General features: G+C 30.9%; 2 protein-coding genes across 7 annotated transcripts; one reads left to right on the forward strand and one right to left on the reverse strand.

The window, feature by feature from the left end:
* Window positions 1–18,291, reverse strand: dia (diaphanous related formin 1). 5 transcript variants are annotated; one of them, XM_074133497.1, is made up of 22 exons: window positions 17,321–17,473; window positions 16,968–17,137; window positions 16,817–16,886; window positions 13,777–13,944; window positions 13,607–13,696; window positions 12,297–12,493; window positions 11,897–12,194; window positions 11,709–11,819; window positions 11,386–11,624; window positions 10,024–10,151; window positions 8,511–8,656; window positions 8,231–8,402; window positions 7,110–7,276; window positions 6,860–7,002; window positions 6,509–6,776; window positions 6,307–6,393; window positions 5,981–6,133; window positions 5,623–5,877; window positions 4,418–4,582; window positions 3,217–3,460; window positions 3,055–3,121; window positions 1–2,888 (listed from the first exon to the last, which is right to left on the reverse strand). In XM_074133497.1, exons 3-22 carry the CDS (start codon window positions 16,850–16,852, stop codon window positions 2,867–2,869), a joined length of 3,156 nt encoding a protein of 1,051 aa, XP_073989598.1. In that variant the 5' UTR covers window positions 16,853–16,886; window positions 16,968–17,137; window positions 17,321–17,473; the 3' UTR covers window positions 1–2,866. The 5 variants fall into 5 exon arrangements, with proteins under 5 accessions (XP_073989598.1, XP_073989599.1, XP_073989602.1 ...); XM_074133498.1 differs by having other exon boundaries at window positions 16,968–17,064; window positions 17,321–17,469; XM_074133501.1 differs by lacking the exons at window positions 16,968–17,137; window positions 17,321–17,473 and adding an exon at window positions 18,273–18,291.
* Glys (glycogen [starch] synthase) lies at window positions 17,714–27,162 on the forward strand. 2 transcript variants are annotated; one of them, XM_074133503.1, is made up of 13 exons: window positions 17,714–17,997; window positions 18,325–18,471; window positions 19,170–19,354; window positions 19,430–19,621; window positions 19,856–20,053; window positions 20,137–20,399; window positions 21,160–21,280; window positions 21,526–21,692; window positions 22,445–22,637; window positions 22,725–22,899; window positions 22,992–23,203; window positions 23,331–23,525; window positions 24,068–27,162. In XM_074133503.1, the coding sequence occupies exons 2-13, from the start codon at window positions 18,336–18,338 to the stop codon at window positions 24,092–24,094; spliced, it is 2,064 nt and encodes a 687-aa protein (XP_073989604.1). In that variant the 5' UTR covers window positions 17,714–17,997; window positions 18,325–18,335; the 3' UTR covers window positions 24,095–27,162. The 2 variants fall into 2 exon arrangements, with proteins under 2 accessions (XP_073989604.1, XP_073989606.1); XM_074133505.1 differs by lacking the exon at window positions 24,068–27,162 and having other exon boundaries at window positions 23,328–23,463.
* The last annotated feature ends 327 nt before the right edge of the window (window positions 27,163–27,489 follow it).

Here is a 27,489-nt window from a genome sequence, read left to right on the forward strand (position 1 = left end):
TTCTGCAAAATAATGTTTATTTTGTTTGAACTGAACAATTAAAAGTAGCTGAAACAACTGTAACTGATTTACCTCATGATAATTCTTTTTCTCTGAAAAGTATCAATAAATAACTAGAGGATATAATCACACTTCCAGGGAGGCAAAAAATATATTTTTATTTTATGGAAGACTACATACGAGCTAACGTGATTTTTTGTGTACATTTTTTGCCTTCTAAAACATTCACTTGTAAATATGATGAGTTATGATCTGATCCAGCGGGTTTTTTCACAAGTTGACATAATTTGATTGAAGCTATTTCTCTGAAAAACCTTCTTTTTTTTTAGTTCAGTTCCCTCATACCAGTAAGCTAATTTAAGAATAATTATGGAAGCCCTTTAATATTGCACTTGTATGTTTTGAAATTGGGCAATGTAGATGCATTTATTAGGTACTTGTGAAGAAACAACATCAATAAATATATATATTTTGAATATGTATCTTTTAAAGAATATTTGAAAACTACCAGTTGGTTGTTTATTAAAAAGGGTACAATGTTAACCTATGTTACAATTGTTCAGGAACGTTTTTAGAATGCCTCTATCTAAGACATTACAACCTTGAATCGCTTGTTTTCTGTTTTAAAATTCTATCTACCATAGTTATGGTTTTGATTAATGCCTCAAGGTTACCTAAGGAGACAGGAATTTCTTTTATTAAATAATTTGATTTTCTCAAAATGTAACTTTAGTTCAATACTGAAATAAAATAACAGCCTAAAGGGATAGACTCCTTACTGATAATGAAAAACCATTCGAAAAAGTTTATATAAACGTAAAGAACCTTGAATTTTTTCTTTATACTTATATTTTGTTTGCTTTTACTTTATCGTTTTTAGATATTAGGATTATCCTATTCCTAAAATAATTCCCCCAAATGTAATTTTACACGAATATGCAAACACAAAAATTACAAAATAGGAATAATAAAGATAACTTGTATTCATTCTTTAAGGTACAAGGTAGCAGGTATCATCTGGAAACCCAGTTGTGCCAGTAAATACATCGAAACAATAGTTCTTCATATGAATTCCGTAAAATACAAGAAGAAAAGATGATTTCACAAAACCTAGGACTCAATCTCGTTCAGAAACTGATTTCTCCGATGGGAAACTGAAGCAACATGCCACAGTCTCAATTTTTAAATGTTAACTTTCACAACACCTACTTCCTCAAAATATGTAAAAAAAAAAAAAAAAATGCAAGACTGACATCCAATTCCTGTGATAAATGCTTTCACCAATGTGCTTTGAATTAACAATACATAACAATTAGTACATAAAAGCTGATAAAAGAAATAAAAATATGTCCAAAACATACATTGCAAATATGTTTTTTTGAAACATATTAAACACACTCTTCACATTCAAGAACTTTGAGATTAACAATAGAAGGACTACAATACAGCAAAGCTAGGGAAAAGATTGGTGGAAGGAAACTATAGTCATGTTTTAGCATTTTAGCGATCTACCCGAGAGGTACGGAATGGAATCGATAGGAAAAGTAAAACATTTTCATTAATAACAAAGTGTAGTTGGTCTGTAATTTAGACATTGCTCAAAGTAATTTGGGACTCTAGGTCTCTTTGCGTTAATATCAGCCCAATACAACTGAAATGTATATGTACATGGCGTCTCTACAATTAGTTATGTCCAACCACTTGGTTTTCACGAACTCAAAAGCAAACTTTACCTAATCAAACTCACAATTATACAGGTTACAAAAAAAAAAAGAAGATTGAGATACATCCTAGTATCCCTAAAAAGCGCAGAGATATAATCCAGTTTAAAAATAGAAAACCAATTTATCCTGGTAGATCGCTAAAATCCACTACTACTACTACTACTGGCGCTACAGCCCATTACTGAGCCTTGGCCTCCTCAATCCGCTTCTGCCAGTCCTCCCTATCCATTGCAGCAACCTTCCAGTTCCTAAAATCCGCTTAAGTATTTTTACAATTAGAAATTATGAAACAGAGTTTTCCTAATACTCGAATTTAGCCACTTAGTGACTAACTACCGAAGTCCACTCAACCATACTAAATACTCCTGGTTACATGGTATTTAAACTAATGTAGCATACTATTCCACATTGGTCTGTAAATAGGTCACTCAAGGTTGTGCAAAACTTGGTCTTTACAAAATGCAGCAGAGTATGGTTCTTAAAGAGCTATTCAGAAATCATTCAATCGGAGGTGACCGGGCTATGACGAAACAACATATGACACCGTTTTTGTTGTTATAAAAACTAAGAATCGGATAATTTAAAACAGTAATAAACTGGCAAAATGGTAGTTATTGAACCAACATATTATTTTTTCTTCTGAGTAAGTAGATCACCGAAGAAAATTTACATAATAAATTATATATATATATATAAATACATATATCTATTTATATTACATATATAATGTTATTTAAGCAACTTAAAATGTATATTTACACGATAATGAAGAATGAAACATAATGAATTTATACATCACTAAAAAATATCACATTTTTTCTAGACTTTACGGGAATCTTGAAATTATTTTATACAAATTTATGAAAATTTCGTAATAGACATTTCTATGATATAATATATATAAAAAATATTGATTTTGTTAATGTAACTTCATTAGAATTTATAAAAATACCATCATATATCTATGTACATAATATATAAATTATATTCACAATAAATAATACCAAATTTACACAATAGACAACAATAGATAAATATAATTAGAACTTCTTTTTTTTCTTAATTTTTTTTATTTTTAGGTACGATTGAGTTGAAGTCGAATGGAGCTGGAGATGTAAATTATTGAAACCGTCCTTTTAGGTTTAGGTGACACCAATCAACTCGCTGCAATAATAATAAAAATAATAATAATAAATCACAACAAACGAATAAAATCAAAATGCTAATAACTTTTTATTTATTAACAGCGACGAAATAATTACTCTCACATTTTCAGAATGGCGAGTCTTATTTCAAACTTATTTCTATTTACATTACAATAGGCACGTACCTTGCTAACTCCCTGGTTACGAGACCCGTTCTCGATCGACTCCGATTAAGCTGAGCTCTTCTTTCCGCTGAAACGAATAATATAAAAAATTATAACATCAGGAATTACAGTAACAAGTTGTTAATTGAAATTTTATATTAAAAAAGATCATATTTTCCTCACCTCCTGTAGGGCGTGGTACGCCCCTCTTACGACGTTGATCCCTAGAAAACGCTGAACCAGTTTGTAATGCTTCTAGTAAACTATCCATGACACCTTCTTGAGTCTGATTGCCGGTCATGTCCACCAGAGCCCTCTTTCTTGCCGCCCTCTCTGCACGTTCTGCTTCGGCTTTCTCCCGGGCCTCTTTCGCTCGTCTGGCTTTCTCCGCAGCCTCCCTGGCCACAACATTCTCCTTGTGCGCTTGCTGCAACATAGTTGGAATTTATATAAAACAATGTTTAACACTAAATATACAAACGAAACATTAAGATATTATCTTAAACCAGTAATGAAAATTCCACTATTTCATGCCAAAAGTATACATAGTCCATGATGTAAGCCATTATTGATATTTAGCAGGAGGATATTTAGAGCTCAAATTATGTTCTCGGGAAACTGCATTAATATAAGAAATAGCCTAAAACCTTTTTTTAAGGAAAATTAAACAAACCTCATAGTGGCAGATTATAACTACGAAAATGATACTAGTAACATAATATTGAATCTATTTAAAGCTAGGCCTAGCTAATGCACTTCTCTCACTGGTTTAAAAAAGCTTATTTATGCTAAAAAAAATTTCTATAAGTAAGGTTTCTTCCTGCAATGGTTATTTTAATAGGTTACTTTATTATTAATACTGTTATTGTGTGAATATATATATATCAAGATACAAATCAGCCAGAACCTGCGCGCTTACCGTTGGATTCTTAAGAGCTTCATGTTTTATTTTTCTCTTCATTCTAACATCAGCAATTTTATGATATGATTTTTACTGATTCCGTAGTAAAATAACTTTTTCGGGGGTGCCGACACTTAATTCCTCTTCTTTTGGCATTATCAATTTATTACAGTTATAAAGAGTTTCAAGCATGCAATCGCAGTTTAGAATATTGAGGGAAAGAAAATAATAATAATAACTAACTAGTAGGGAAGGGATTAGCTATGATTATATTTACACAGAGATTTTATAAGGGATTAACATACTTTTAATTTGTAAAGTTAACCGAACTTTTTTATCACTTACATTCAAAAATTTAAAGAAAAAATTGGAGCGTAAATACTTTTTTTCGCCACTGTAATTCATTGTAATAATTACTTAATTATTAAATAGAGAGAATGATTAATTTTTACTTTTTAAAGAATAGATAACTAAATAACTTACATAAAAGTTTTCCATAAAAGTTTTAAGATCAGTAAAAAATTCTTCCAATGTATACTTCTGTTTATCAAAAGCATAATAATCTGCAAGGTCTGTATACAAGTTCTCCATTTTCTGGAACATATTTTTCAAAACGGCACATTCCTGCCTTACTTGTTTAGCAAATTCCTGTTATCACATGTTTAGGAAATGATCTTAAATGTTAGAAGAAGAAAAGGGAAAAAAAACTGACTCGACTTTGACAAAAAACATAAATGTGTTGGGTTTGATTTTTAACCATCGCAACCTGCTTTACAACCATAATCCGTGTTGATCGTCCATCAATTTGGTGCAGGGAACTACTCCAACTACGTTCTAACATACGAGTACACTACACATGCTAACGGAGTGAGGGAGGTTACACAGTGAGTGAGTGATATTTTAAGGTTATTGAGCATTTTTGTAAAAATAGTAAAATTAAGATAATGAAAACTAGTATATAAGAGTTTTGTATTTTTTTTTTTGCGTAAGTAATGTTTTATGATTGTAAAGCGGAATTAGATTTTATAGAGTAGGAGGGGGCGAATTTAAACTAGTAACGCGGAATTTAGATGTTGATGCACTTTAAATAAAAAATGTAAACAAACTATAAACAATGAATTTTTTTTTTAAATAATGCCCAACTAAGTAAAATAATGAAAAAAATATTTAATCGTATTCTATTTCCCAGTTAGTTGTTGGTCCTAAACGTTTTTTCGATGTATGTAATCTTACTTAAAATATTTTATGTAACACTATACGACTCCTTCACTCTGTCAGCAAGTGAAGAGTATAACAGAAACAGAGTCGAAGTAAACTTAACAGAAAAAACATGAGTGCTACAACGGATGAAATCAACGTAATTAACGAACACTTTTACTTATCTTTCTGTAATTAACACTTTTGTGAATGGTGTCTCCAATAGCAAGCATGGACTAGATTATAGAGACGAAAACTGACTCTGGAATGTTGCACTCTTAGTTTGCGAAAAGAAATTGAACTAAATAGATGATCTTCAAAAACGTCTAGTAGCAAGCAAAACGCTGGACCTTGCAAAAAAAGGGATCTAGACCTTTTTGTTCTTATATGCAGTGATTAGCGATGAGTTTTCACCCAGAAACTAATCTAATGTACTGAAAAACTAATGATACTTTTAGTTAAATAACTAAGGTAATGAAAAAAAAGGATACACCCATAACTTCACTAAATTTATCTTCGTCATCTTGTGGTAATTTATTATTGGCTAAATCCGTTTCTAAATTTTTCACATTGGTTTCCATAGTTCTTAATGCTTTTTGTATGGTATCAACAGATACTCTGGCCGCTCTATCAACATGCATCAAATCATCACCAAATGTTAATAATTCTGGAAATTTTTTTTCTATTGTATCAACTAGATAATGCATCAGTGTAGTCTTATTTTCTAAATCTTTCGTTGCTGATAGCTACAAAGTAAAAATATATACATATATATTTACAAAAAGATATATAAATGAAAAATGTCAAATAAATTATTCTTCAAAAGAACAAAAAACTATGTAAACTAACCTTAGGAAGAAAACTAATTTCAAAAGCAAAAGCCTGTCCATTTCTTGAACCACTATTCATATAGTTTCCCATTAAAAGAATTAATTCTAAAATTTTGGCCAGTTTTTTACTCTTTTGCACCTCCTCACAAGCAGAGGTGCACGCCACAATATCCTGCGAATTGAAATTTACATGTTTTTTGAAGAAAGGATCACAAAATAAGCACTTATTGAAAGGAAATGATAAATTTCCAGTGTTACAGTTGAAATAACAATGCCCTTTTGGATGTGAAGCCATTTAAACTACACAAAAGATGACAACAGTAAGGACTAAAAAAATGTACTCACAGGTTTAATATCTTGCACCATTTCAGGGTGATGTTGTTTAAATTTCATTGACTTTAACCTAGGTAGCAGTCTTTTTATCTCCGCTAACTAAAAATTATAAACCAATAAAAAAATAAAAACGATAACTCTTATATTTTAAAAATATAAATCAGAAATGAAATATAAACAAAAATAACAGAGAGAGAAAGTAAAAATTAATTACCGTATAAGCGAATTGTTCAGCTTCAGTTAATTCTTTATAATCTACTTTTAATTCTGTCAATCGTTTTAATTGATCAGGTGGAGGTAAGTAAGCAATAAGACTTTCCAAAATATTATCAGTTAGAACGCTATCATCACAATTTAAAATGCATTTTTTGACATCTGCATATGACAAATGTTTTAACGAACCACCGAGTAATATAGATAAATTTTGAGCTGCTTTACTGTCTAACACTCTGAGTGATTTAATTTTTTTAAGTGTTCCCGTTCTGTGAAAATGAGACAGAATAAAGAATTATATTTTAATATGTTTAAAGTAATTTAAATTAAATATATTTACACTTAATCATACTTTTCAACAAAATCTTCAGATTTCTTAGATGCAGGTTTAGAAGAAAATTTGGCTGCTAAACCTTCTAAAATATCCGGTGAGGCTAGTTTCTCTTCTTGCACTTTAACCCAAAATGATTTTTCGTTCAATTTTTGTGGAAGTATCTAAATGAATAAAAAAAAACAAAAAACAAAACTTGTCTAAACCCAATAAAATATATATATTACAGTGGAGTAGTGGATATAAACACTTTTATTATACAAATACTAACTGTTTTCCAGTTGGCTCTTTTGATTCCATCTACTTTCCATATTTTCTTTGGTTTGAGTCCATAAGGAAGAACATCAGGTGGTTTAGGAGCTGCGAATCCTCCAAAAGGGGGAGGTGGAGGTCCCATTCCTGGAGGTGGCGGAGGCGGTGGAGCTCCTCCTCCCATTCCTTCAATATTAACATTTATAATCACGAGATAATCACTTTTCTTTCAGTTTTCTTTTATTTATTTTTTAGTTTAAGAAATGTGCATCTTGTTTTTTTCTCTTCTCTACTGTCTATATAGAAACTGCTCTCGAAATGAGAGGACACGAAAAAATTTCTAAATCACCAATAAAAAAGAATTTCTACAATTAAAACTCATGAATAGTTTAATAATGATCAAAATTTGTTAGCTGATTTCTGTAGACTCTCACAGTCACAGCAAACTTTTTCCTATCCCAATCACTATACTGCCTAAAATCACAAAAATTTCCAACTTAAAAAAAAATAAATTCCTATTTTTTAAGTTATTTTTGCGATTGATTTAAAAAGTTATTATGTTTCTTTAAGTAGCCTTTCGCTGAAGAAATCGTAATGGCTTTAAATCGTTGGTGCTACACTTGTATGGAAAGTGGTTGTATGATAAACATTCTCAGAAGGACTTCAGAGAATGGGCCACAATAATTCACTAAGCTACATGATTTGCTACAGCTTTCACTTCGAACGTATAACGGGCACAGAAACTGAAAACCGAGATCGCTTGCTGAACAAAGCGGAAACTAATACAGTAGGGATTCGTTTTATGTTAAGTAGTATATCACTATTGATTTAATTGAATGCAGTCTGGACTAAAATTGGAGCGTAAAAAAATTACTTGTTGGCTGAATTTATTTTTAACTCTTTCAAGAGGTTTTCTGCAGAGGTTCAACAACAGCTTTTTGTTGAATAATAAGAATAGAAATGCTTTCTTAACTTTTTAACGAAAAACTATTTTTAAAAAGTTAAGATAATTAGTTATGATTGCACATCCTCGCTATTGTTCTAGTCAGCGAGATTTTTTTGCATATTTAGCACAAATAATGAAGTTTACATTTTCAAATACCTTTTGAAATAATTAAAAAAAAAAAAGATAAATATTACCTGGAGGTGGTGGCGGTGGAGGTGGGCCAGGACCCATCCCAGGCATGGGCGGTGGCGGTGGTCCAGCAGAGCCTGGCATTGGGGGCGGCGGCGGAGCTCCTACGCACATCATAGGGGGCGGTGGAGGCGGAGGTGGGGGCTTGCTGCCGCTAGACTCCAGGTTAATGTCAGACTGTTGTGCACACCACACAAACACAATTACATGCCTTACTTTAGTCAAAGCACCACTCAACAGTTTGTGTTATCTATCATAACAATACTTTCAATCTAAAATACTGACCTTTACTACACCTGTTGCTTGGTACTCTGCTATTGTTTTCTTTGCCAACGCTAATTCTGCTTCTTTTTCTTGCTGTTTTGTGGTTAACTCTTCAATTTGCCGAAGAAGTCCCTTAATTCTCTCTTCATCTTCATTTTTTGTTTTTTCTATTTAAATTAAACGATGAAATATACATTTTTAACTAATAAAAATAACTAAATATAAAAAACCTACTAAGCATTAAATATATAATTCAATTATTAATAGATAATAAAAGGAAATATCATAAACTGAATGCACGAAAAGCAAAAATGTTTAGTGTTGCATGGATATTGTCCATTATGAAAATATATTGATTTAGTAAGAAATGTCTCGTTTTGTATATTTCTTGAAGGAGGCTAAAAAATTTTTAACTTCGCCATTAAAGCTAAAAATAAAATTAACCATCAAGGAAAAGTTATCAGATCTGAGGGTGCCATAAATGAAGTTTAAGGGAAGGGTGAAAGTTGAGAATCACAAAAGGGCAGTTCACTGATGAAAGCGTATTTCTTTAATGACCAGCTCTCTCTCATACAATTTTTTCATCCAGTTGGGCAAAAAAGACCTGCACACTATTTTCCAGCTTAACCCCATGCTTGGTAATAAATAGAATATCTAAAGCATCCCAAAAAACACAGGTCCACTTACTTTTTCAACAATGAACTCTACTAAGCCTTTGATCGCTACCACTGTTAGGTTTCTGGCATGTTCTGGTGACCCATGTCAGTGAAAAATCGGTGCATAAATTCATTGGGATATTTTTTAAATCAGTTCAAACTAGCGGTGAAATTCGTTTCTGCATTTAAAAAATACGGCACCCATATAGAGCTCAAATACTTAATTTTTGATGTAATAGACATGTATCCTTTATTTCAGAAGGCCAACGTCGTCAGCCATCTTATACTCCAGTAAACGCTGATAGACCAACACCGTATACCTAATACCTTCTCTATCTTTAAAACTGTGGTTCCAAGTTTTGAGCTGCCTTTTACAAATATCATCTTCTAGATGAGTACAACTACTTTTCTGCACTATTAAAATCAGAAAAGCAGACACCTTACAAACAACCTAATCTTGATGAAATAATGGATGAATTCTCTTTTAACAAAATTTACAAAAAACTTCCACTTTAAGAAGCGTATAAAAGAAAAGCTATTCGACATAGAAGTTAACCATTGAGTATGTTATAGCGATATGTGTACCAATGTTACAAAAACAAACTTGATAGAAATCTCTGAGCAAGCTGAGAACTTTTCAACTCCATAGTATTGCTGCTATTGCATTAGTTTCTTAGGTACATTACTACAATTATATTTATAATAAATATAATTATATAATTTCGCGAACTATATAAGAAAGTGCTATATAGCTATATGCTATATAAGAAAAGTGTGAGTAAAAAATAAACCTTTCCACTAGAAAAACTATCTTATACTCAAGTCCATTCTTATTATTTAAATAAGAAATCATTGTTTTGCTCTACTAGAATACATACCTACAAGATTATCGATTAAATTATGAACATCTAATTGAAAATTTCGTCCTCTAAAGTCTGGGTCACAACCGCCTTTGTGCAGTACTATTTGTGAAACACATTCCTCAATGAGCTTATAATAGGCCGGCCTAAAACACAGTGTAATTAAACAAAGTAATAAAAATAGATCGTTGAATGGATAACAATAATGAAAGGATAGAAGCTATCCCCACAAATTTTGATTGGCAGCATCTCCAACACATATTAAGAAATGGTGAACATTCGAGGATCCTGATCCAAGAGTAACGCGTGTTTTAGATATTTGAACAAGTCTCCATTTATTAAAGGCCTGAGACAGATGCTTACTCAGATTACATTTCGATTTACGAGATTTAGTCCCAAATAAACAATGAATTCCCTTTTTCAAAGTTTTAAGACTTTATTTGGAGTAGAGAATGGTTAAAGTGTACTGCGAACTACCTAAAACTCATAGTGCCGCTTACTGGTGCTGGGCAAGACCATACAGTAACCCAATCAAGTTGAGACACCTCAATCTGAGGCCCAGAGAAAGTCTCTTCCAACACTAGGTATTTATCTAGACAACCTAATTTTTTTAAAAAATGGCATCGCAGTCCGTTTGGAGTCTTCTCCACTTTCCTACAGGATCTGTAGATGTTATCATGTTTTAGGCCAAATTTGTTTCGTTTGCACCGAGTAGAAAATGTCCCGTGAAAAGAACCGAGGAAGAGCTACGATTGACTTAATACTGGGAGGTAATCACATAGCATGATTCTACTGGACAAAACCTCCTTCTCTTGAGGTCGCTTGCCAGAAGAATTTGGGCCTCATAAGGTGACGGCCGCTAACCGCTCCAAATGTAATAGGTATTTATTTTAATTATGTAATCAATTTTTGATTTGTTAATAAGAAAACTTGGTGCTTTAATGGAAACCTGGCTATTAACCTCTTCCTGCAGTGTGAATTTCTGCCTGGAAGATGCTAGGAAATTTACCTAGGATCCTTAGAACAAAGATTCTATCCGTTTACCGCAGAATTAATGTTCTTTAATGCCACAGATATTGCAGGCTCCACTTCTTCCTAGTACTCAGTCTCGGATAGAAATTTTTGACAAAGCTGTATTTCGTGCTACAATATGTAAGTTTAGTTGTAACTTCTAATTGCAAATTTGTGACTGGAAACCGAAACTGAAATTGTCCACAAGTTTTCATTGTATTTTCATGCACATTGGCGTCAGTAATTAGTCTTATAGTACTTAAGTAATTTAAAAACCGTACATCCGATTAGCCTAAAGACTCAGGATATTCAAATGTTCTCAACCAAATCATTGGATGTAGTGAGCCAGAGGCAATACAAAAAAATTACCTAATGTACGCATCATCACGTATAAACAGCAGATGCTGCAATATAGATAAAAAATATGGCTCAGAAGGTGTATCAAGTACTAAATTTTTTAAAACTTCAAAAACTTCATGAATATCATCAAAATCCATTTTCGCATTATCAAATCTTTGCCCAAGTTCATAGTAATCATCCTCTCTGTGATCATTGAAAATTTTTAATTGCGTTGTTAGATCTTTGCTGGCTGCATTTTTTTCTAATTCCTTTAAAAAAAAAAATCAATAAGTAGTAATGTTTGTAGTCACTGAACTTACAAAAAAAAAAACATCCCATAGAAATGCACTTACCTCCAACTGATCAATTAGGCCTACCCGCATCATTTCATTTCGTAAATGAATTTTAAAATCAATTTCATAGGGAGAAACTATTATGGCATTAATTAGTTGTAAACATGGTATCTGAAAACAAATCAAATTAAAAATTTAAACAACAAAGCGATTAATACAATCAAAATAAAAAAAATAAACAAATTTACCTTCAAATTATCAACTTTCAATCCGTTCACTATTGGAGAAAACCTTTCGAATTCGTTCAGTTCTCCATTAATAGTAATGGCTTCCAAAACTTTAGCATGTCCATCATCCAATAAACATGCAGCCGCTAAGATTTTCGTAGCTTCCACCATAGCGACACTTTTTGCAGGATCTAAAGATCTAGCTACCATTGTTAACGCTTCATGTTGTCGACAGACTTCTTTAAATCCTGCACTGTTGTTCATTATAGCTTTTATACATCGTAAACTTTCGAACTGAATTCGATCAAAATGGCCATCGCTAAAAAAAATAATATAGAAACCAACAATTTATGAAAATTGTAAAAAAAAAATGGAGGAAACTTTGTGAATAATTTAAAACAAAAATAAAACTGATATTCACTTGGAAGCGTAACATCTATTTAAAGTACGTAAAACAGCTTTTAAACCCTCACTTCCAAAATCTTGGACCCAACTAACTGGATTATTAGTTAGAGCTACCCTTAAAGTTGATACACAATCTAATAATTTATTGGAGCTAATATCCGGCATGCTAAGTAGGCGTATAAAGTCTTCTGGTCTTTCTAAATTATTTCGATCCTGAAACAAAAAGTAGTTATACTAAGAATATTAAGTAAAGGTTTTGCTAACTATAAATTAGTAACAGAAACAGTTACATCAACATCTTAAGAGCAGGTTGCGTAATATGACGATTGTCCAGCAAAATCCCAAATATTTAGTAGAATTCTGAAAAAAAGTGAGAACTCGCATCCTCCAAGGACAAGCGCTTTTAAAGACAAGTCACATATAATAAAATTATTTCGATGTTCTTAATCACCGCGACTCTCGTGAGCAGCTCATTTAAAAGGATCAAGCTTCAGTAGCTTCAGAGGAAGAAAGAAATAGAAGAAGAGAGCCTCACACCTCTAAGGAGGTAGAAGGGGCGTACGATTATGATGATGAAGATGTTTGAGATGCTTCAATTCTGTGCCACCTAGTGGGGTACCACTGATTTTAGGAACTTAAAAAAACGCAGTGTTTTCTTATTTAAAGAATACGTGGCCATCATTTATTTCAAATTTTATAATTAACTAGGAAACTTCAGATAACGTCAGTCAATATCGCACACGTCACGTCCAACTTAATAGCATACTTGATTCTAGATCTTCTCCTTCGTTCTATTCAAGCACGAAGCAGCCTCCTTCAAATGACACTCCTAACTGAACTCAAGAGTTGTGATCAAGTTATAGAAAATCCGGGTCTATTTTTCCATGATTAAGATAGGATAGATAAGCAAATTTCACTCATTTTTAGTGAAAAACGCTTTTCTTTTGTTAAACTTTAGTACTTATATCAATCCATCCAGTTTTTGCATCAAAACTGTTGCTACAACTTATTGTTATTATTATTTTGATTTAAGGCGCGTCAACATCTGAGGTTATTGGCGCCCGGTGATTTTTTTCAGTACACTGCCGGACTCCGGACAGTGTTATCTCGCTACAAACAACACTTTCCATCACCGAAGAGTGAACCGTAAGAAGCTCCTAGAAAGAGAAAATCTAAGGGCCAGCAGCTGGATTCGAATCCGGGATCTCAAGGGTCGGAATCCAATACACTAACCGCACAATTAATATTCTCTCTAGAATACATTATTCTGACATGAATTGTCCCTAATTTAATTTAAAAATGTATTCAAATAAAAAACATGTTTACCTTATAATGATTAATGAGCATTTTTTGTTTACTCCTGATGGGTAAACTCCGAAGAGGTTCTTTTTTCTCCTCTGAAAGATTCATATCGTTCTGAAATAATAAGTCATGAGATATTTTTATGTTTTACAAACATGTTTATAATGTTAATAATATTAATAAATTTTCCTCACCAATAAATCTTCCAGGCGGCTATTAATTGCTATTTCATCAAGATCTTTAATGAACTTTTCATGTTCATCTTGTTCGCTGAAATCACCCTCGGAATATGGCCGGGGCTTGTATCCAGCCCCTCCTCTGCCACTTTCTTTCTTTGACGGACGACTAAATAGCCCGTCCAGCTGTACGAAAAAAAGAAATAAATAAATTATTTGTTTACTAAACTAAATGATATTCATCGTGACTATTTCAAAGGAACATGATCGAAGAAAAGTATCAAATTTAACATTTGACCTGCTTTAATTGTAAAAATTGATTAGTAGAAAAAAAAAAATTATAATACGAAGTGCCTAACGTTGTCAGAATGCGGGTAAACATAGCATACTGTATTGGTTTCACAAAATAATGGTCAATTTGCATTGTCGGATGTGTGGGCGTTTGGGAACCTGGAATATATTACATCTAAACTAAGATTATTTTTATATACTGACGATTTAGTCTTGACCACTCTACATCAGTTGATAATAAAGTACTGATTAATAATAGTAACCCTTGGCACTCCAAAGGGACTCTCACCTGCCATGCAATGAACTGTCACTTGAGTGGCGATTACAAGTTGCAATTAATAACTTGCTGTTTTTTTATGATTTGTCAACATAAATATCCAAGTCCAACACCAGAAAGTAAATGTGGATTAATTCTAGCCAACTTTTACTTTGTTTTAAGCGTTTTCTCAAAATAGATATTAACGAAAAACGTTTTACAGTAAAACGCAGTAAAATTTAGAAATTGCTGACCCTCCTGAGTACATATTTTCAAAAAAATATTACGTTTTTCTTCAAATAAATTCTTGTAATAAAAGTGTTTGCATTAATAAAATTAACGCGTTGCTAGTTTATCAAATACCAAAAAAAAATCCGTATGCAACGGTTAAATGTTAGCCCTACGCATGTGGTGTGATGATTTGTGTGGATATAAGTATCATACGCTTTCTGGCTAACCCCCAAGGATTCTAATCGACATGTGTTGCAGGATAATCCCCCAAAAAGTAAAGTATAAACTAGAATAGCAGCGACTGATTGTTTCGAGTTCAATCCAATCTCATTTCAAGAATTTGTTAGTGAATCGAGGAAATGGCGCCCTTCACTAAATCTACAATTTTTGAAAGGCTGAAATATCCGCGTGCGCATCATCAATATCTACCCAACTGACCTCTTCGAAAAGCAGCATTTCTTTCTGATGAAGTTACCCCCAGAATCTTTCTCTTCACTTATGGATGTCAAGAAGCATGATAAAAAACATTTACCCAAATCATACAAGAGATTTTCAGAATCTCAGTCGCATTTGCGGCGAAGGACACCAACCGATGAGTATGATTACATACAATTCAAGGACAATAATCCTTCCATGTCTCATTCAGGATGTTTTTTTGTTCTAGATGCACGACGTTAAGCATACTGTCCTTATAATTTAGTGTTCTATAAAAAGGACAGTAAAGCTGACTATATCTAGCGGGATTTACGTCCAACTACCGATTAAGTGTTTGGATGGAAGGAGATAGCTAATTTACTTCAAATTTCTCTGCAGCACGATAAATAAAATGTAAGGCCACAACCGCGAATGGAACGCAGTACGATAATACAGCTTTGCTCTATGGACCGCGCCCCTAAACGCCCGGCTATGGTGATATCTATAACGTTTCTACTGATTATAGTTCCAACGTCAAACGCCTTTTCTTTGAGAAACACACAGGTGTGGCAAAAAATTGCTAACTTGAATGGCTTAAGAACTACTTTCATGATTACAATAAAACTCCAGTAATCCTTAGTTGTAAATATACATTTCCAAATCCCATTACGAATTCAAAAACAATTAATATTTTAAAAGCTTCTTCGGGATTAGAATTAATTCAAAGATAATAAAATTTCTAATTTCAATAAGAAAGTTTTTATGTTCATTTGAAAACAATATGATGGCAGAAATATGAAATTTTTAAATGGTAATCTACTAATTGAGTATGATCAACAGTTGAGTACAACATTTTCTCTAATGGGAAAATGGGGCGACTCTGTTATTGATTTGATTGAAAGTATAGATAAAAATTTTAGCTAACAATATAATTTACCCAACACCCTGTTAATTCCTCACCAAAGAAGTATTAATTACGGTAAAACTGTTAAATATGATCAAATATAAAATTAGTATATAAATTATCAATAAAGAAACAAAACTGAAATAAAGGTTAGCACTAAATTAAGGAGAAAAACCTTCATTTAACATACAATAAATAATTAATTTCATACCTTATGTTTTGACCCCATTTTAATGTTTTAAAGAAGTAGTAGTTTTATACTGTTTTCAAGAAGCAATTTCTAACAAATGAAATAAATTTTTTAAAACGGTATTAAATATCGGTCACTTGGAAGCTAAATAAAAATGCAACTATGACTTAAGAATGACATCATTTAATCCAAGGTTGACCATAGTGCTTCCATAAATGTAAAAATATTTGAAACATCTAAAAACCAATTTCTCCTTAGCACAATTCACCTTACTGATTACACGACTCAAAAAATTATTTACAAATCTAATCTAATCTTTTATCACCTGAACACTTAAACAACAGCAATGTAAATAACTTAAAAAATAGGGATAATTTTAAAGAATGTGCATATTATTACATCCGTAATTTTTTAATTTAGATGTTTATTTGAAATCACGGTGAAAAAAATAGTGAAAATAAGGCAGTGAAGTAACATAATTAACTAGAGCGTTATGTGATTCAAAATTAGTAGTGAACCAAAATCGCTTATGAAGACAACTGCACATTGTTATCAAGAATATAATTTCATTTTTACGTAAAAACTGACTGAATTAGAAATTACCTTGCCTCAATTAATACTGATCAAGTCTCTACTAAATTAATAGGGTGAGCATCAAAGGAGAATAAAATGTCAGGAAATTAGTAGCATTAGAAGAAATTGGACACTTAAAAGTAATCCTTTAGAAGTAATGTTAGAATGACGAAATGCAAATCTAAACATAGTTACTTACAAAGCCCTGTGTTTTATTTTTATCATGTCTTGACATGTTTCTTTCTTCATCAGTAAACAAATCATCAAACCTGCACAAAAATATTTTCAAAACAATATGTAAGATAAATGTTATTATACTACGATATCATAAATCAATCAATAAAGCTCACCTTTAAAGTATTATAGATATTACAAAATACGGAAGTAAACTAATGATTAGGCGCACTTAAAATGTTCATATTTTGTATGTGATATTTATTTCTTGTACTATATGAACCGAATAAAAGAAATCGTTACTTCTCAAATGCTTTTTACTACCTCTGCTTAACCTCTAATATTCCTATACACATCACTTTATTGAAATAATTTATATTGTAATTGGATCATATTTATTCATTTTAATTTAGAGAAAAGAATTAATTCGTTATGACTGACATATTATAATTCTAATTTAAAAAAATTAGGGCAACACCTTATTTTCTTTCAATACAAACCAGGGGATTTACTTATTTTTCTAACATACCTTTAAAAATATGAAAACAATCCAAAATTCAATTGTTTCCTAATAAAATAATTATGAGCTTTAACTACAAACATAAATGAATATAACTGTGTCACAGTTCCATGCACTACATCACAAGGTTTATGGGCCCACACGTCCACAGGCTACTACACTAACTAGACAACAATCCGCCATGTAACGGTCTTGTGGGTGAGGTTGTACTCACATCATATCATATTATGATGTCTTATCTAATAACATTCTTTCATATGCAACATCCTACATACATTACTATTACAAAATTTGTATTTTGTTTAAAAATAAATAAATAAATCAAATAATTTTTGTTCTGATCGATGTTACCATCGATCATAATTTTTTTTGTATAATTGATATCGTATAACAGTTTTGGAGGACGAGTACTTTTCCCTTGAGTCAGTGTGTTTTAATTGCTTTAAAAACAATTAAATTTGGAGAACTGTAGTGGTGGGGAAATTGATTTATTTGTCAAAAATATGGATTAATTTAGCAACAATTAATAGTGGGAGCATTTGTAGTATTACAGCCTGAAGTCGCAGTCTGTCTAGTTCTAGTACTTGAAGCTTGGTCCTTGGTGGCAAATGTTGCGGCTGTAGCAGGACGACCTTCACGATCTAATCTGTATCTGTAATTTTTCTAAAAAGTGTTAAATTAATACGGTAAATGTGATTTTATGTAAATAAGTTTTCAAACAATTTTTTTTTTATAACATTCCCCACTAAAATAAGTGGCACTTTAACGTTTAATAGCTTAGTGAACTATTTGAACAGTTGGAGATATTTTATTTTAAAAAACATTTATGATTTTGAAGTGTATATTATATATATAATAATATACTTTCACTTTGCTCCATTTTGAAACAGAAGGTTTAAACTTAGCTTATATGCTCTAATGTCGAAAAATTACATTATTTACCGTACCAAGTTCTACTTACGTTTTATATATCTTTTCTACTAGATGATCAGGATTCTCTGCTCTTTTTTTAGGCCTATGAACAATGTCGCAAAAAGCAAGTCGTAGATTTTACAGAATTGACAGTGCTCATGATTTATCTGCTGTTATGGATAGAGGACTGTCTGCTGCTCAAAATAACAGATGGACATTTGAAATAGCATGGGAAGTCGCCAATAAAGGTAATCATTTTTAAGGTTCATAAGTACGTAAATTGTACGTACAAGATAACTGTTCCAATTTTATCCTACAATGTTTTTGTTATCTTATTAGCAGATAATATTCATTGCCAAATTTCTTTAGACCTTGAACTAAGAATACTGTAGTAAGTAGTGAGTAAATTAATGTCCCGTTACACAAAATATTGCTAAGCCTCTTGTTACACTATACTCTTAATGTAAAGAAAACTCTCCTTTTCCAAACAAGTATTTGTACGATTTGACTTCATTTTCATTTTCTGTTTACATCTAATGTATTTATTAGAAAAAAGTACTCAACTCTTTGCTGGTGTTACCCGAAAAAATAAAGAACGAAAATAACCTAGACTGAATGTCCGAATCATACAGTTTAGCACTGGAAACATCCATTTAATCAAGCATAATCAACAAAATTTTGTTTGGAAGATTTTTCAAAGCCTTAAGATAATTTCTAGATATAGACCTTCCAAAAAATAAAATAAAAAAAATGACTACTCCAGAAGTAGTTGTAGTATAGACCGAAAAATAGATCTTTTTGGGAATTACTGTGATGTACTTTCATCAAACGTTTATTTTTTTCTTTCTCACCGCGTAAATCACTGCTTTTACAGAAACGCTTTATTTTTTAATTATTCAAGTAATTCTAACAAAACGTTTATATAATGTAATACATTTTATTTTAGTTGGAGGTATTTACACCGTTATTAGATCAAAAGCTTATGTTTCAACTGAAGAATTAGGAGATCAGTACTGCCTTTTAGGTCCTTACAAAGAGCACTCTGCTCGGACAGAGGTAGAAGAAGCTGAATTCACCAATGATACTCCATTACAAACAGCTGTCACTCGAATGCGAGAGCTTGGATTTCAAGTGAGAACATCATTTAGTGATTTCATAATACATTATGATGATATTAACAGTTTTAAGGTAGAGTTTTTTTGACAGCTTCATACAGGTACATGGTTAGTGGACGGCAACCCTCTAATAATACTTTTTGATATTGGCTCTGCATCTTGGAAATTAGATGAGTATCGTCAAGAATTATGGTCCTCTACTAATATTGGTATTCCTCATCAAGATATAGAAGCCAATGATGCTGTCATCTTAGGTTTCCAAGTAGCTCAATTTATTTCAGAGGTAATCTAATTTAAATTGGTTAAAACATTTTAGGTAAACACCAGTGTAAAATATTAATTTTCAGTAATCCAAAAGAGACCGTCCATATTAGCAAATCAAATTCCCGATTATTCCTTTGAATTTATGTAATTGATGGGTTTGGCTGAAACTTAGTAAGCGCTAAGAAAAACGCTGTCACAGCTAATGTTGACTTCTCCAGTGCACTCAAACCAGATAAATTGCTTGTAATTTCAGTTTAAAAAGGCGTGTGAAGAAAGTATTAGTATTGCCCCAAAAATAGTTGCTCACTTTCATGAATGGCAAGCCGGAGTAGGGCTGATTGCTATTCGAACAAAGAAAATTGAAGTTTCAACAGTTTTTACAACTCACGCAACACTTTTAGGCCGTTATTTATGTGCTGGAAAATTAGATTTCTACAATAATCTCAGTTCGGTAAGTAGTAAGTAGAAATTTATACGTATATTTGTGACAGTTTTAATTTATTTTCATTCGCTACTTGTTTCTTTTCCTTATAGTTTAACTGCGATGAAGAGGCAGGAAAAAGGCAGATCTACCATAGATATTGTTTGGAGAGAGCTGCTTCACATTTAGCACATATTTTTACTACTGTGTCCGACATAACTGGTTTAGAGGCTGAACATTTACTAAAAAAAAAGCCAGATGTTATTACCCCAAATGGCCTTAATGTTATCAAATTTTCTGCTTTACACGAATTTCAAAATCTCCATGCACTTGCTAAAGAAAAGATTAATGAATTTGTCAGAGGCCATTTTTATGGGTGAGAGATTTATTTCTAGGCTACAGTTATGAGCATTTTATCGTTTTTGTAAATGTTCTTTTATTTTTCATTATCTTTTTTTCATAATTTTGAATGAAATTATAAGATGTTCTCACTCGCCCTCTGTAGTAGGTTTTTATAAACATTTCATGGATCTAATATTTATATTTTATAAATACATAAAATTCACTTATAAAAGTTCGGTTTTATATTCTATTTGCACTCATCTTTTGAGATTTATCAAAACCACTGTTTGGATGGTTCAGAGTACAACTGTACAATGTGTAAGCAATTTCTGGGGTCTTTTGCTTCATTTGAAGGAAATGAAGGAATCAGTAGAATAATAGTGACGCGGGCGATTAAGAGTTGGAACGAAGGAAACTTTGGTTTTTAATGTAGGTCCAATGTGGATATTAGAGGGGAGTTTAATTATAGAATAGTTTGAAATTGATAGAGAAATTTGATGGCGTACGTAGTGTTAAACGTTACCCGTTAAATGTTGTATAAGTTGGAAACCATTGGAAATTTTATGAATTGGGTTAAAGAAATCCTTATTTAAATCTTAAAAATATTAAAAAATTAATTTCAAAAGCAAATCCATAGCATCGGGATAATTCAAAAACCAAATATATTATTTAAGTCGCCAAGGGAATAGGGAATGGTTCTCCTTTGAACTGCAAATATTTTGGATGATCGGTTATTTATTTTTTTATTTAATTTTATCTTGTATCCATCAGTTTAAAAATAACCTCACTTTCAGACACTATGACTTTGATTTGGATAAAACATTGTATTTTTTTACGGCTGGTCGTTACGAATTTAGTAATAAAGGTGCTGACATTTACATAGAAGGTTTGGCACGACTGAATCATTATCTAAAGGTAATGAGAATGTACGATTAAACTATTTTCAGAGAGAAAAATTTGTTCTTAAGGGTGTTAAATATAACATTTCCTGGTTTCCACTCAGCCACCCACTGTCTTTTTTAACATGGTTGCCTTTCTAACACCTCCTTGTTGGTTTTTGTGTTTAATAATTTTATTTTTTAAATTTATATTTATTATTTCTTTAAGATTTAAGATTATTCTTTCTTTAAGATTATAATTTATGTGGCTTTTGATTATAGGAATCACATTCCGAAGTTACGGTAGTTGCCTTTTTGATTTTCCCAGCAAAAACAAATAATTTTAATGTTGAAAGTCTAAGAGGTCATGCTGTTACAAAAAGCCTGAGAGAAACTTTAAATGAAATTCAAACAAAAATTGGGAAAAGAATGTATGAAATATGTTTAAGGTATGCAATAATATATAATTCTAATGGCAAAGTTTGAAATATTAATGGATAATTTAATGTTTTAAAATATTTCCAGTGTTAACACACATACAACCCACTTTCCTTTATGCATCTTGAACAGTGTTTCTTTTTTTCATTTACTAATATCTGTGCATCACCGATCTGAGAATACTGACTGTTCGTGCAGTCAACAAGTGTAAATTGAATCTCTGGATGAAAAAATTTACAAACATCAATTAAAACAAAAATTTTAAATTTGCCTTTAAAGAAAAAGTTTTTTTTTCCTTGGCGTTTTTGCGTAAGAAACTTTAATGAATTCATGAATATTTGGGATACAAATCATCATAGGTGTTTTTGCTTTTTTTAAAATGATGTTTCTAGCAAAATTGCCTTTTAGACTATCTGGGAAGTGTTGTGGAAAGTGCTGCTTGAAAGTATAGTAAGTATAAAGTAAAGAAAAATAAAATAAGTTATTAAACGAATATTAAGAAAAATTGGATCAACGGATTTGCGTATCTCCTTATTTTTAGAGTTTCTAGAATGGTCTTACTAATTTTCCTTTATAAAACTCACTTTTATTTTTGTGTTTTTGTGTGCTTGGAGAAAGTTACGAATTTGTATACTTTGTTTCGTCTGAAATGGTATTTATAAAATTATTATAACTTACTTTTAAAGTTATTACAAACTTTTCTATTGTTGAGTTTTAACAAAACATCGAACTACGAAACAATTTTATCCGCTTTCTTTTTTAGTGGTCGAATGCCTGACGAAAAAGAACTTCTAACCAAAGAAGATCGAGTAAAAATGAAAAGATGCTTGTACGCCCTTCAGCGATATGGATTACCACCAGTAACAACCCATAATGTTGTAGATGATTGGAATGATCCTGTGTTAAATGCAATTAGAAGATGTCAAATGTTTAATACAGTTCATGATAGAGTAAAGGTATCAATCTAAGTTTGCTAACATTTTGAGCTTCGAATAGAAATGCCAGTTTTACATATGTATGTATATATTTCTCTTTTTCTGCAGATAGTCTTTCATCCTGAATTTTTAACTTCTACTAATCCATTATTCGGTTTAGACTATGAAGAATTTGTTAGAGGTTGCCATCTTGGTGTATTTCCCAGTTATTACGAACCTTGGGGCTATACTCCTGCCGAATGTACCGTCATGGGTATACCATCAATTACTACTAATCTTTCAGGTCGGTGGATTTAGGTTTTAGTAAAGATTAATCGTTTTTCTAGAAAGTATCATTTCATTTTTAAAGTGAGAATGTCACCTTTTTTTAAACAGGATTCGGTTGTTTTATGGAGCAACAGATAGCAGATCCCATGTCTTATGGTATATACATTGTTGATAGAAGATTTTGTTCTGTAGAAGATTCAGTTAAACAACTATCCAAATATATGTACGAGTTTACAAAATTAACTAGAAGGCAAAGGATTATTCAAAGAAATCGTACTGAACGACTCAGTGATTTACTAGATTGGAGAAGTTTAGGAATAGTGAGTGCTATTTTTAACATTTTTCAAGTTGTTTTCAATTTTGGTACGAATTTTAAATGTTATGTGAAAGCAGATTTCTCGATTATTTTTAATTTTATTCAATTCTGTGTAATTTTGTTTTAAGTAGTATTACCGTCAGGGTAGACAGAGAGCATTACAGAGCGTTTATCCGGACATTCCTTCGTTGGAAGAAGAAGACAAAGTTCGAGTGTATCCAAGACCATACTCTGAGCCGCCATCTCCTTCAGCTAGCCGACATACTACTCCAGCTGGCTCTAGACATGGCAGTGATGATGAAGATGAAATTGATGAGGAAAAAGAGGTTGGTTAAATTTTCTATTTAAAAAACTAGTAAATGTCTAGTTTGTTTTGTGCTTTTTCTTTGTATTGCAAGATTTCCCAAAAGCAAACTGAGGTTAACACCGCACTACAATTTGTGTACTAATTCATATTTAAAATTCAAAATTAAAAAGAGAAAATAAATTGAAGACTAAAAAAAAATTACACATTTCTAGTTTTATATAATTTTACCCGGAGTTCAAATCATAAAAAACTAGAAAAGGTCAACAATAAACAAAACTAAAAAGAATAGTGTTCATAGCATAGAGCTATTTTGTTCGTAAAAAGTTCTTATAATCCTTAATTACAAAAAAAAAAGTTGCATTTTGGAGAGCATTACAAGTTCGTCAGGGAGCATACGTTATAGTGCAAGAGGTGCGTATTCATAAGGAGACTAACCAAACTAGACCTAAACAAATAATATTTTTATGGTATATAAAATTTTAACGAATTCATTTGGATATTCTTAAGGGTTAGCAAAATGTAAATTTCTTAATTTTTAATTTTTTGTTTTTCGCTGTTTAGCTTGCTGAACTACAAGTTCCTCATTGAAAATGAACAAATTTCATAGGATTTAAAAGATTATAAAGAAAGAGTTATTATTTATGATATAACTTAAAGTTAAAACCTAGAAAAAGAGAGAGGGAGTATAAGAGATAATAATAGTATAGTAGTACAACTGAATTGTTGAAATTTTAAAAAATACATCGAAATGTTTATCCCTAAATTTATTTCCTTTCCTCTAAATATATTAAGTTTTAAGCTTGACCACATTATGTATTCTTGGTCCAGTCTTGTCGGAGGTTCAGTTTTATTTCTAAATTAGCCAACCAGAATTAGCTAAATGTAAAAGAGATTTAAATTAATAAGTATTTAATTGGTTAAGTTGTTTCGTGATAAGAGATTGAAAATGTATACTTCAAAGGAATTTCTTTTACTTTTATACTTAGTGTAAATAGTATAGATATTTCTTTTGAAAATTATCACTGCCAATAATTGTAAAAGAATTTTCTAGTCAAAGCTTAAATATTCCCTTTAAATTAAATTTGTCATTACTTTTTCTCAAAAAAAAGTTTTTTTAAGTACATGTATAAGATTATCGGATTCGATTGAGACGAATTTTAAACAGAAACAACTGGTTATTTTATTTAAGTAGGTAGCCGCGGTGAACGTAGAATTGTTTACTGTAACTCCCTTCTGATTTATGTGCTCAAAAGTGTGCAGCTTAGTATATTACATTTACCTTGAATAAATTTAGTAATTAGGTCTTTATATTGGGTGTCTGCTCCCAGTAGATTAAAGATGATCCAAACTTTTTAAAGGGACCATTTTTGCAGCGAACTTTTTATAGAAATAATGAATAATTTTAGAGCGATTTGAAAATTCCATACAGGTTTTTGAATAGAGAAAATTTAGGTTAGAAGTTAAGTTTTATATAAAATTAAAATGTTTGGAAAGGTATTCGTGCATATACTTTTTCGAATACCTGCCTTAATTAGCTTCTTCATATCTTAACTTCCTCTGATTAGATTGTGTCAGAGAATATTTAGCTTTAATTGTTTGCCCTTTATTAGAATTAGAAACAATTGTTTCTATTGGTAAATTTAAATATTTCTAAGAACCTATTTTCAATATTACCTTATCAAATGATTGTGTGTATCATTCCACTTTATGGAAAGTGTAGCTTCATTTTTATTAATATAACCAGAATTTCAGAGGAATGGAAATAAAATAACTTAATTTACAAATTATACAGTAGTTGGCTGCATACTATTAAAATAAGAAAACTTTTTCAAAAATTACAATCAGTTTGGTGATTATGTACTTTAAAAATAATAATAATAATAATAATAAGTCAATAATAATAATGGTAGCCTGCTAGCCTTTGGATTATCTCTTTCTATGAGCTTTTTACAGCTTACTGACCGGTGTTGGACAATTTTGTACCAAGAGAACATTGTCGAGAGGCTAGCACTGAAAAAAGCTCCAGGCGCCAACGATCTCAGGTTTTGAAGCGCCTTAAAAAAAATAAAATAATAATATTTGTCCATAAATATTTTAGAAAAAAATAAATTTTTACATTGAAATAATTTTTAAATTAAAGTGGCGTTATATATTAATTCTTCATTTCAAATTGCCGAATTGTAATATTTTTTTTTATCAGCAACCGAATAAATCCTAATAATACATTGTTTTTTTATTGAAACTAGTTCATGTAATTATTGTAAAATCAGTTTTTAACTCTGAAATGATTGTTCATTTGTGCCAAAATTTTAAGTGCCATATTTCTTTCATGTAATATTTATTCGTCTCATGTGGATAATTTTATTTATTTATTTATTAAAGAAAATATTTTTATGTATTAAATAAAATATCCAAATACCTTTTATTAAAGTTGAAATGAAACAAATGAGATCGATTTAAATATTTAAGCATTTTTAATATTGCAGTATGAGGCTGTTGTATATTAGTAGCGATTATTTTAATTGCATTTTGAAAATTATTTTTATATACATGGTCACGTACGGAGATGGAGATGTGAATATTTGATCGTCCATCGGTCAGCATTTTTATAACAGTATAGTGGCCTTTAATTGAATATGATTCTAACACCGAACTTTGTTTTTGAGATGTTGTTGGAAAGTTTGGTAACTACGCAGAGTAAATTTCGCTTCATTTCATTAGCTTTTACTAGGCACCTGTACAAAATTTCTTTAAACATAGAACTTCTCGCTTGATGTCGGTTGAAAGGGCATTAAGGATGTGTGTGAAGTAAATGTTTGCTTTCGGTTAGCTCCATAAAATTAATCCAAAAAGAAATCTGCGATGTTGATTTTATTACTAAATAATGGAAGGCTTTACCATGTGCACGAGTTTCCCCCTTTGTTTTATATCCTTCTCATTATTTTACTCCTTGCCGTGCCCTGCATTGTAAAAAGTTTACAATAATTATTTTTATTTATAACGCATTATTAACTGAATCTCACAATAAGGTTGAAATAAAAATGAAAAGAATATATTGATATTTATCAATTTTATTTGAAGAGATAAATTTGCTCAATGAAAAACAATATAACAGGTTGTCAATTTCTAAAAGTTTTTTTTTTACCTTTACAAAGTAAAATCAATGTCTTTTTGAATACTTTTGTAATGTTTTCATTTATTTATTTTTTTAAATTTTTATAATATAAATAATTAGATGTGGATTTATGGTACATCAAATTTACATTTCTATACAATTTACATAGAAATATGTATATTGTTCTTCTTTTTTAGATTCTTAAACAAGACTTTCATCAAAGTATATACAAAAATTACATACATAAAACTTAATAATCTTAAAAATAAAAATAAATGTGGTACAAATGGGCTCTTGAATTCAGATCAATACATTGTTAGAGTTAAAAAAATGTTCTACCCTTTATTGTGAAATCATTTATCATTTTGTTTACTGGCTATTTCTTAAGGCAGATATTAAGAAAGAAAAAGACTATGAACTCCATTTGCTTTGTTTATAATTGTGAAGTATTGGTCCTAGAATTTAGAACGTCGAATAGTAGAAAATAAAACGAATACAAGAAAATTTTGTTTGAATAAAACTGTTAAAAAGTAAAAAAAAATTATATGTATCAGTAAAGAAAAAAAAGAAATTGTGTTTTTCTTTGTCATCCTTCTTACCATTTACAATTGAAAAGTCATACATTTTTTTGACCGATATTTTAAGGAAAGTATGAAATTTGCGTCAAGTTTGTGCATGTTTCAATTTTAAAATATGCTTAAGTATTCCTAAATATTTATTACGTATGTTGCGCCATCTCTTTTATTTTAAAGACGTTTGAACAAGGAATATTAAAATAATTCAACTATGTTTTTTTAAATTTTAGTTTAAAATTCCAACTACATGCTTTTCTTTTAGAAGTTAATACACAACTTAAGTTATACCTATC

Source organism: Rhodnius prolixus, unplaced genomic scaffold (assembly GCF_049639745.1).
Source record: "Rhodnius prolixus isolate KJV_2025 unplaced genomic scaffold, Rpr scaffold_10, whole genome shotgun sequence".
NCBI lineage: Eukaryota > Metazoa > Arthropoda > Insecta > Hemiptera > Reduviidae > Rhodnius > Rhodnius prolixus.

Coding starts and splice junctions, on each gene's coding strand:
- dia (XM_074133501.1), bottom strand. CDS start 16,852: ATGTCAAGACATGATAAAAATAAAACACAGGGCTTT. Junction 12,494..13,606: donor TGCTCATTAATCATTATAAG/GTAAACATGTTT, acceptor TTTTTGTTTCAG/GATCGAAATAATTTAGAAAG. Junction 7,277..8,230: donor TCCACCGCCACCACCTCCAG/GTAATATTTATC, acceptor TTAATATTGAAG/GAATGGGAGGAGGAGCTCCA.
- Glys (XM_074133503.1), top strand. CDS start 18,336: ATGTCGCAAAAAGCAAGTCGTAGATTTTACAGAATTGACAGTGCTCAT. Junction 20,400..21,159: donor GTCAGAGGCCATTTTTATGG/GTGAGAGATTTA, acceptor CCTCACTTTCAG/ACACTATGACTTTGATTTGG. Junction 21,693..22,444: donor ATGTATGAAATATGTTTAAG/GTATGCAATAAT, acceptor TTTCTTTTTTAG/TGGTCGAATGCCTGACGAAA.